This window comes from Haplochromis burtoni, unplaced genomic scaffold (genome assembly GCF_018398535.1).
Source record: "Haplochromis burtoni strain Fernald_Lab_line unplaced genomic scaffold, NCSU_Asbu1 Contig_156, whole genome shotgun sequence".
NCBI classification, from domain to species: domain Eukaryota; kingdom Metazoa; phylum Chordata; class Actinopteri; order Cichliformes; family Cichlidae; genus Haplochromis; species Haplochromis burtoni.
In genome coordinates, this window is record NW_024582517.1 from 704,946 (window position 1) to 715,492 (window position 10,547).

The 10,547-nt window shown below is 37.2% G+C and overlaps 1 protein-coding gene across 1 annotated transcript; it reads right to left on the bottom strand.

The window, feature by feature from the left end:
- Positions 1–1,276: 1,276 nt before the first annotated feature.
- Positions 1,277–3,916, bottom strand: rpl29 (ribosomal protein L29). Its single transcript, XM_014336798.2, has 4 exons — positions 3,832–3,916; positions 3,311–3,363; positions 3,100–3,164; positions 1,277–1,454 (listed from the first exon to the last, which is right to left on the bottom strand). Exons 2-4 carry the CDS (start codon positions 3,345–3,347, stop codon positions 1,362–1,364), a joined length of 195 nt encoding a protein of 64 aa, XP_014192284.1. The 5' UTR covers positions 3,348–3,363; positions 3,832–3,916; the 3' UTR covers positions 1,277–1,361.
- Between the last annotated feature and the right edge of the window lie 6,631 nt (positions 3,917–10,547).

Below are 10,547 nucleotides of genomic sequence, written 5' to 3' on the forward strand. Positions count from 1 at the left end.
ACGTTGTTGCATGAAAATAAAAATAAAACGCTAAATTACATAGACAAGAACAACAAAACAAAAACAAAACTCCACAAAAACATCTCCTAATCTTATCTTCAAATTCAGTGATTTGTTTTTTAAATAACGAAATTCGTGTTTTTAAAAAACACTATTAATCTACTTGTTTTACTAACTAACTTTTACTACGACTAAATTATATTTTGTTCCCACTTTGGTTCTTTCTTTTTATATTTTATTCTGTTCATTCCTATGACTATATGCCATCTACTAAAGGTTTAAAAATCGACCACAAGTTTTAAACTTTTTTTTTTCCAATTAAAAAAAACTTAAACATTTTGACTACCCTATATTTTCAGTAAACTTACTTCCTAAGATACAAACACTATACACTATATGTTCAGCCTCTATGCATTTTTTTTTTTTTTTTTTTTTTGGGGGGGGGGGGGGGGGGGGGGTATTTGCTCTAGCTGACTCCACCTCTACAGGTTTTTTTGTGGAATAACAATTCTCTGCCATGGATAGGGCACAAAAGATTTGAAAATGCTATAAGTCATCAGATCTCAGCCCCACTGTATGGGCGGTTTGGGTCTAATATGAAAGAAAAGAAAGAAAGAAAGAAGAAGAAAGTGTACTTTATTGATCCCCGTGGGGAAATTCCTCTCTGCATTTAACCCATTCACTCAGTGAAGCAGTGGGCAGCCATATGTTAAAGACTGACAACATCATCAAAACACAAAATGAGTAAATATCATTGTCAAGACAGGTGAAGCTTTTCTGGCAGCAAGGAGGTCCATCACTTCACTTCCTGGTGTTGAATTGCTTTAGTTATTACCCATGTGATAACACCTGTGCAATGATTTTGTGTTCACATGGTAATATCACACTTTCATGACTTCCATTCATGGTGTTTCAAATCTTTGCACGGGATTAAGGAAAGGGGAAAAAGATGCTAGAAGTCAACTTGATTTATTCAACTCCCTTCCTTATTAGAATATATTTCTGTCACAGCTTGTTAGTGATTTTAGAAATCTAGAGAAAGTTCTTATTTCTATTGAGGTTGTGCAATCAAACTTCATCTATCCTGATTAAAACCATCCCCCCCCAATCTTTGCAATATTTCAAACTCAACCATTATCCAGTTTTCTACATACTTTCAGTTTCGATGAACAAACTAGAGACACATTAGAAAGAAATAAACCCTTAATAACCAATAACATAATTTATTCTATAAAACCAGAGAGAAGCAGGAACCTCAATAAAGAACAATCAGATGTTGGTGTGTTAACAAAGCATAGCTTTATTTCGATGATGGTAACACAAAATGGACTCTGACAGACATGAGGTGATGGGCTAGCTGCTTATTTCTCCATAGCGGCCTTCCGTGCTGCCTTCAAGCCCTTCTTGTTGTGCTTCTTAGCAAAGCGCATATTCCTCAGGAACTTGGGGTCCACCTGCAACAAAGTAAACAAGTAGTTAGCAGGTTCACTGAACTGAAAGTTCAGAAAGTTTTCTTCGAAGCAAAATAAACTTTAATAACACAATGCAAAAATAATTATTTCATTTTAACAGGTCAGCGAGAGCTTTGGGCAGACAGAGTAATGTTAGCAGCTTTGTATGATGTATTAAAACAGTGCTAACCTAAATGAAACTTTGATAAACCTAAACCTTACCTAATCCAACAATCCAAAATTACCAAGGACCTCTCTGTTACTCTGCACATTCACACACACACTTTAATAACCAGATTATAATAATAACCAGGAGGTCTTTCAGGAGTGATCCAATTTCTTTAATGTAAAGTAAAAAAAAAAAAGTAAATAAATATGACAATTAACTGGCCTATCTATATAATTTCAAACCAACCTGCCTGTCATGTCACTGTGTTTATGCCTGATTGGGAGCAGGTCTCTGAATTAATCATCAATCCAGAATGCAACCATTTTAAGGAATTAATAAATTAGCTTGGGTGGGCGGTAGCTAAATAATTGATGAATGCACATTCTGATGATTCGAGCCCACAGCTATAGCAAAGGTGTGTCTTTACGTTGCTAATACTTGCAACAATTCAATTCAATATGTTTGTTTTACTTGGATTTCCAAAAATCAGAACAATAGTCACCTGAAGGTAATTTATATTGCAAGGTAAAGGCCCTACTGTCCCAACAAACACCCTATGAGCAAGCACTGGGCAAAAGTGCTAAAGAAAAACCTCAAGGAGACTAGGTAGGGCCTGTCTTAGAGCATGAACCACTTGTCACGCTCCAGAGATGATTTGTTACCAAAGGGAATTACTTCAACAACTTGAAAATAAATAAATTAATAACTTTAATTAATTAATAACTTTAATTAATAAGGGTCCAGTACTTAAATACGCAAAAAACTATTCCAACTAAACATAGAAAAAAAGCTTGCTTCACAGTTTCGGTCCTTTTGATTGGTATTTGCTACTTCATGCAAAAGCACTATTGAATCAAATCAAGCTACGCCAACTGCTGCTGATCTGCGATCCAAATGTAAATAAATACCTCAACTCTAGGAAGAACAAATGATGGATGTAAGTAGTTACAATTGTGATTACATTTCGGAAAAACAGGGCTTTAAACTACTCTTTAAAAAGCTTGACCAGATGTACAACACCTGATGAGTTACCAGTTGTTAAACAGCTATTTTATAATGTCACAGGAAATTGTCAGGGAAAACACTGCCTGGGCTACTTTTGTCCACACATTGAACTTATGTCACTGCATATAATGCTATCAATACTATTGCTGTCGTTTTCTTTCAAAATATTCATTCTCCAAATTAGAAAGTCACTAGTAACAGTAGCACACTGGAAAAGGCTGACAGAAAACGCTGTAACTGTAAATGCTGCTGCAAGCAAGCGCCAATGCAACGTTTTAAATTTAGAAATACTCCATATTACATTTTAAGGCAATAACACCCACTCACTTCATTACAAAAGTTATACAAAACACACTTTACTACAGAGGATTTGACCATGAGCTGCATGCTTGCCTTGCAGATCATGTTCACAAAACCTGTTTTGTTTTTTTGTTTTTCAAAGATACAAACATGTAAAATTGTAACAGTACGCACCCCCTTCAGAGATTCATATCGCTGTGATCGTGGCTTCTTGATGCCATTCCTGTGGTGTTTCCGAGCTGTTCAAATAAAAAGGAGCGACAATTAATACAAAGCAACTAGCTTTGCAATATTTAACTACAGGCAAGTAGCTAAACCTCAAAGCTAACGCAACAGCACCACATCTCGGTAAAACGACTTTACAGTTACTTCAGCAGTTACTTACACTGGTTGTGGGTTGTGTGGTTCTTAGACTTGGCCATTTCGACGCTGGTTAATCTAAAAGTAGAGAAAATGAGGGAGAAATGCGCATCAGACCGTAATCTGTAGTTATCATCAGTATTAACTGGGATTGGATTAGCATCAGGTGGCTAACGATGCTTCATTCATTTCAACCAGCTGTGTCCGTCGGAAAAAATTCTGGGTAGCAACAGAATTATGATATAAAACTACACATGAAATAAATAATAATTTTAAAAAATGACTGTGCGGCTGGGCTGTGCTTAGAAAGACTGCCTGGTGGTCGGAAGCTACTGCGAAACTACAGCTCTGCTACACAGAGCGTTAACACGCCTTGAACGTCATTTTCAGGCTTTATTTGGGATCCCATCTAAACAATACTGCCATGGATCCATCATTAAGAAAGCCCCTCATCTAAATCACTGTCTGTTTCTTTGCAAACATATGAAATACACTCAGATTGATGAAGATTTTTTTAAGAGTCCCCGAGTTGGGGAAAATAGATACCTGCCACACGAACAGACGACAACCGGAAGAGAAAGAAAACCCGAGCGAGCAGAAAAAGATAAAGAGTGGAGCCAAGAGAGGAAGTTAGCGGCAGAAGAACAGATGTGGATGGTGACAGCGCCTCCTGCTGATTGGTGGGTCCTTCTACAACAGGCTGGAGTCTACGACAAGCCACTGGATGTCACTCACAGCCTTTCTATTCCACAAATGAAAACGTGACAGGTCTGCTTGTAACTAGAAGACCCACTGATTTGATTTTGACTGATTCTCTTCTGCATAATCTTTCACTTTTGTTTTTGCATTTGGAAACTATATATTTGGAGCAGAACTATATAAATAAAAGGGGAAAAAAAGCATCGGAAATACAAAACAGGCCAAAATGTATATAAATGCAATTTTGTTGAATGTACACTTCCTTTTTCTCCATGGTATTTTTTCCGTCGTATATGGACCGGTTCTTATATAGCGCTTTTCTACTCTGAGCACTCAAAGCGCTTTATACAACTAATTCATTCACCCAATCACACAAACACTTTTTCTGAATTGTTAAGTGCTTACTATCTAACATTCATACACATTCACGCTCCGATGGATGCATCAGAGAGCAACATGGGGTTAGTATCTTGCCCGAGGATATTTGGCATGCAGACTGGTGGAGCCTGGGATCGAACCACCAACCGGTTAGCAGCTGACCTGCTCTACCACCTGAGGTACAGCCACTCCCGTACACTGCTGTAGATTAAGTTAACCATCTCAAACACCTTTACAGTAGGTGTGTCAAACATAAGGCCCAGGGGCCAGAATTAGCCACGGAAAGACTCCAGTCTTGTCCACCACATGGTTTTGAGTGTGAGCTTACACATTTATTTCCTACAACTTAAACCCAAGTCATGCTGACAGATATATACTTATACCATGATATCTTCAAATAATTAAATGTGCAGTTAAACCTCCTTATACCGACAGAATGGGAGTGACGGTTGTGATTTGGTGCTATATAAATTAAATCAAAGCGGGCTGTTGTGGCCCACAGTATAAAAACGGGTTTCTCATACCTGCCTTACAGAAAGATGTATACTGCATGTGGGCCTTTTTGTTCTTTAGATATCTATGATTTCTAAGAAACTGACTATCAAACAAAATAAAATTCATCGATCCATTTTCTTAAATTTTCACTTCAGGGACGCAGACAGGTTGGACACCGTGGAGAGGTGGCCAGTCTATTGTGGCGCTAAACCATAGAGATAGATGTAGGAAAAAAAAGATAACAAATAAAATAATACGATATATTGCATTTGGGCAAGTGCAGAGATGGCGCTTTAAAATGAAAGAACATTTAAGGTTATTTAATTCTAATCCACTTTTCTTCTGTAAGTATACTTTTTGGTTGTACCCAATGACTGTATAAAAGATTGTTTTCTACAGTCATTGGTTGTACCTGATCTTATTTTTATAGTAGACTAAGTGAACTTACTATTTTGTCTTTAGTACTTCTGCACATCATAAAAAACTCCATCTTCTCCATAAAAGGAAAAATGAGAAATTAATGTCCAACATGGTAAAAAGTAAATACACAATATTACTTACTTTTAAATATCAGAACTCTATTGTATACCAAAGTATTGTAGGATCAAATGTGAGACCATCTTAAAGTTATTTAAAGCTAAAGCTTTTTTTTTTGTCATGTTGTATTATATATAAAATCTTAAAATCAAGGTTACAATGAAAAAAAGACAACCAGTAAGTTAAAGGCCTTAATTGTTCAATTCTAAAGCTTCACAAACTTAAAAAGGCTGGGTTTCTGTTACGCTAGATTAAAACAACTCTAAAATACATTATCAGCATCAATTTCAAAAAAAGTTCCACAGGCACATAATATGAAGAAAAAAATGAATAAACTCTTTTATTCTGCTGCTTTCTGTCTCCCACATAAAAAGCCCATACAAAACCTTGACCTGGTTGATGAGTCTATTATCACCAGCTGCTGAATAAGACTTTTTTTTTTTTTTAAATTTGGTGTATTACATAAACGAATTGTGTTAATATGTGTAACTCTGTGCTGTTGAATCTTCAAAATTTCTGCTGCTTTCAACTGGATCATGAATTACACAACATGTATTGATCTGTGAAAATTTGCATTTTGATCACAGTTGAGTGGCACCTGGTTGCACCAGAGCTTGAATTTCTTATGAAACTGCATTGCAAACCCCACTACAAAAATAGGGTTTCTATCATTAAAGATGAAACACACATGAGTTACTTACTAACTATTAATAGGGAAAAACAAAAAATGGGGGGGAAAAGCCCCAAAAACGAGACATATATCAGAAAACAGTGGACAACAGTATTGTGAAAAAACACTTAAAGACATGTTTGTTTGGCAGAAAATCATCCTCAGTTGCCAAAAGTCGGAAGTAAGCCTGGCCAGGATTATATGAGATTTCATTCTGACAGACCTGCCGAAGATGCTGATTACTACAACTCATAGCATGGTGAGACCATAGACAGATTGTTCACTGGCCAGCATTAATAGACCGATCCTCAGAGATTACTGTGCTGCTGGCACTCCACTGTGTTGTAATGGATGGGGATGGATGCAGAGCCATGTGACTAAGCTTACATCTCTCCTTGTATCTGTCTTGTAATGTGTGGCCCTAGCTTTCCTTTCCTTTCCTTTCCTTTCCTTTCCTTTCCTTTCCTTTCCTTTCCTTTCCTTTCCTTTCCTTTCCTTTCCTTTCCTGTCGTCTTTCTTTCTCAGCTGGGTGAATCCCAGGCCTAGCGGAGGAAATCATGCAGCAGTATCCTATATTTAGACACCCCCCCCATTTGATCATACAAATCCCCACACTCCACTCTGCAGCACTCAGATCTGTTCAGTCAATTACAGATTTGGTTACATATGTTCTTTCATACATTCTTCTTGATCTGATCGTGGTGGCGTGCGTACTGGTTTCCATTTCCTCTGTTATCTTGAACACGTTATGTGCCGTGGTGAGTTCATACTGTGAAATGAACACATTTCTGTGAATGTTTTTCTCTGTAATAATGAGATTATATTCTCGCAGTTGCTACAGTGAAACTCAAAATGATCATAATAAGGGAATAAATGAGAAGATTCCCCCGACAAACGGTAACGTCTGGAAGAAAAGAAAATCTCTTGAAAGTGATTCGTATGTCCCCTGCAGGAAAAACCTTCCCTAAAGTATTTTTTGTCTGTATGTGCAGCTCCATGTCTGTGAGCAGTTGGCTGCCCAGCTTTGTGCCATGTAAGTAAAACCAGGGCTTACTTACATGGCACAAATTAAATGGACTGGTACTAGTATAGCATGTTTCTACTCTTACTTAGAACTGAAAAGCACAGATGCTTCCTGTGTCTCACCGTTATGTACAGCAAGGTGTCTTGACACACTGGTTACAGTAATTTTGGCAGCTGAGAGATTTTAGCCTGATTATAGGGAGCTAAAAAGTTTGCTTAAAGAGGCTGTAGGAATGGCAGCAGCCATGATTTGTCTCCCTTTTAGCCATTTGTTTTGCACTTGGTTTAGCTTTTTCCAGCCTACTGTTCAGCTGCTTTTTCACTGGCATTTTGCTTTTTCTTTCACCTGGCACTAGGCACTAATACCCACTCATTTATTAACGCTTGGGTAAATTATACTACAATAATCTTAGTTAAAAAACGAGGTGTTCAGAGAGACGGCTTCATCTCAGTAAAGCCATAAAGGACACCTTGTATGAAACTGAGACATAAAGCAGCTTTGACAGTCAGCATTATTTTATCAGCTTGGAATGAGAACTGTGCGGTTCATACTGGAATTTTTCTATGTATATATTTGTTTAACTGCTGAAAAATATGTGTCTTCTTTATAAAGACACCTACAAATACGCAGACAACAGCAACAACCACAAAACAGTCACACCAATTTGGTTACAGTTACAGGATATGAAGCTCTTGCTTGCCGTCTAACCCAATCAGAGACATTAGATCTTATCTGAGGGTCTGATTGGAAGTGTTTTCCCCTTATGAGCAAAAAATCTCCACATATGCACTAATATAATTGTTTACGTTTATTACACATGGTGCTATATTGGTTTCCTGATATTGAAAAAATCAGATGAAAATCTATTACTTTTGCTTCTTCCAATCAAGTCATGATCCATTTATATGGGATATCTTGATTTAAAATGCTGTTATGAGAAATAGGTTGTCATAACAGAAAGTTTAGCATTTAGCATGATCTGGGTAGAGTACTTGTAGTACAATGATTATATGTAATATATTTCAAATTTCTCATAAAGGGTCAATAACTGTCTCTAGGCCTGCATGACTGAGGTTTTATGGGAATAGGGCAAATTTAAGCTATGTGCTAATATCAATGTGCAGATCATTAAAAAAAAGCCTGCAATACAAGCAAATCCTGTCTTCATTTAAATATTTGGAAAAGTCATATTTTCAGATATTTGTGTTATAGCATTCGATGAATGTATAATCGATTTTTCTCAGTAACTTCACTAGAAACTACAAATGTTAAACCTTGAGGGGTAGAGTAGAAAAGCAGGTACTTGAAAATCTGTCAAGAGATTCGGCAAACTTCCCACAACACTGTGATATTTTCACACAGTGATGTTGCTGCATGAATAAAATCTGATCGCTGATTGACTGTATTTTGCCTTTTAAATATAACATCCTTCTTTCTTTACTTGCATTCATTTTTGCTCAGTGTCCTTCCCCTCCTTCTCGTCCACTGTCCTGTTCTTTTTATTTAATCTTGCTTTCACCCCTTTACTCTTTCTCCGTTTTGCCTCTGAACTGCTCTTACTCTTCCGTTCTGTCTTTTTTTTCCTCCCCACCCACTTTCATTTCCTTTTCATCTGTAAGAGGAAATCATTTATCCAAGCAGCACAAAGTTAATCCTCCAAGGGCTCACTTCAGCTCAACACATGAAAGAGGCGGCTCATTATATCTCTGGATTTTGGAGGTATTATATGTAGGATAATAGAGTGCATGATCCATTAGTTTTCACATACATCTGTGCAAATGAATATAATAAACAGACAAAAACCTGCTGGTTGTGAAAATGTAATGTGTGCCTTATTTTGGTTTGAAATGAGAATTTGCAGCACATAAATATGACTCCCTTCTTCTGAAAATGATCAGGTGCGAGAAGTTAAATAAAAACGAGTGAAAAAGCAACCGGTGTGCAAATAAAAACTCTGAAAGATTTTCAAAAAATCACTTTAAAAAATGACAAGAAACTCAGAATCCTTGAAGCAAACTACAAAGAAATGAGGGGTGGTTCATGACTTTTGCACAATATTGTACAATGTGGCGTAATATCCTGTAAGTATCTCAGAAAATGTACTCTGAAATTCAAAATTAGATGTATTACATAAGAATTTTGAGCATGCCTAACTATAATTGACTATAACTATATTTGATGTTGTTCATAGCAAATATATATATTTATATAATGTTTTTCTAATAATTATTACATTTTTCCTCACTCAAAAACTGGCTTTTCTATGATCTCAGTTTTTGCCCTGACTGTTTGGAAAAGAGCTTGTACAGTTGAGCGTGTGATAGTAAATCTGTCACTTTTTCTGTACTGCAGCATTTTAATGACATGACACTCCTGTGATTAGGTTGAATATGGCAGACGTGGCATGCTGGACTGAAAAAAGTTGAAAAAGCAGCCAGTTGAAAGAACTTCACAAAGGCCGGAGAAATATTACCCATAACCACTTTAAATTATTACAAGACAGTCTGGTTTTGTGAAAGTGAAATACAAAGACATGAAGCGTGGCTCAAAACTTTAGCAAAAAAAAAATACTAATATCCTGTATTTCTCAGTATTTTCAGTTTCTATAGAAAGGATATCTTAAGCACAATGAGACAACTGATTGCCCAAGTGGAGCCGCTCAGTAAGAGAAATGTGATGAAGTTGTGGTGTGCATTTATGTGAAGCCTCAGTTTCCAAAACACTGCACACTGTTATGAAAGTCCTCTTTCACATTAAAAAAGATATGTGTTAGTTTGCCACAAAACTCCGTCCTCCACCAGAGAACATCGCCGGTACATTACACTAAAGTCTGTCCCTTTCAAACTGCCATCGACAACGACTCACTAAGTGGTTCTTTCAGCTTTGCTATGTGCATCAGTGTGTGTGTCCTAAATGTCCGTCAAACCCTGTTTGAATGCAGATATAGTTTTTGAGCTTCCTTTTCGCCTGCCCTGCAGCACAGCCAATTATTCTCTGTACATACTGTCCTTGTTGCTCTCTCCGTCTATTCATCTTTCTCCTCATACGGCTCCTGACACCATGTTCGCTCTGCAGCGCTGTCTTCATTCACTGTGGTTGAAGGGCACAGACCAGTGTATGAAAATGAAAGGCAAAATACACGAATGAGAAAGGAGTCGACGGCAGCAGAGTGTATGCATTTCCTCTGGGAGAGACAGAGGAGAGAGGTGGGCAGACATTGCTAACATCGAGCTTTCCTATTGGTTAACGGGGAGTGATGAATGAAACTGCACAGATTTGAATGAAGACCACATGTCACAAGGAATTAGAGCATGAAACAGCACTGGGATGACAGGAGAAGGGAAGTGAGATAGAGGGAGGTCATTATCTATCTATCTATCTATCTATCTATCTATCTATCTATCTATCTATCTATCTATCTATCTATCTATCTATCTATCTATCTATCTATCTATCTAT

Excerpts from the sequence above, each read along its gene's own strand:
- rpl29 (XM_014336798.2), bottom strand. The coding sequence starts at position 3,347 with ATGGCCAAGTCTAAGAACCACACAACCCACAACCAGT. Across the intron at positions 3,165-3,310 it reads CCACACAACCCACAACCAGT|CTCGGAAACACCACAGGAAT; the intron begins GTAAGTAACTGC and ends TTATTTGAACAG. Across the intron at positions 1,455-3,099 it reads GATATGAATCTCTGAAGGGG|GTGGACCCCAAGTTCCTGAG; the intron begins GTGCGTACTGTT and ends ACTTTGTTGCAG.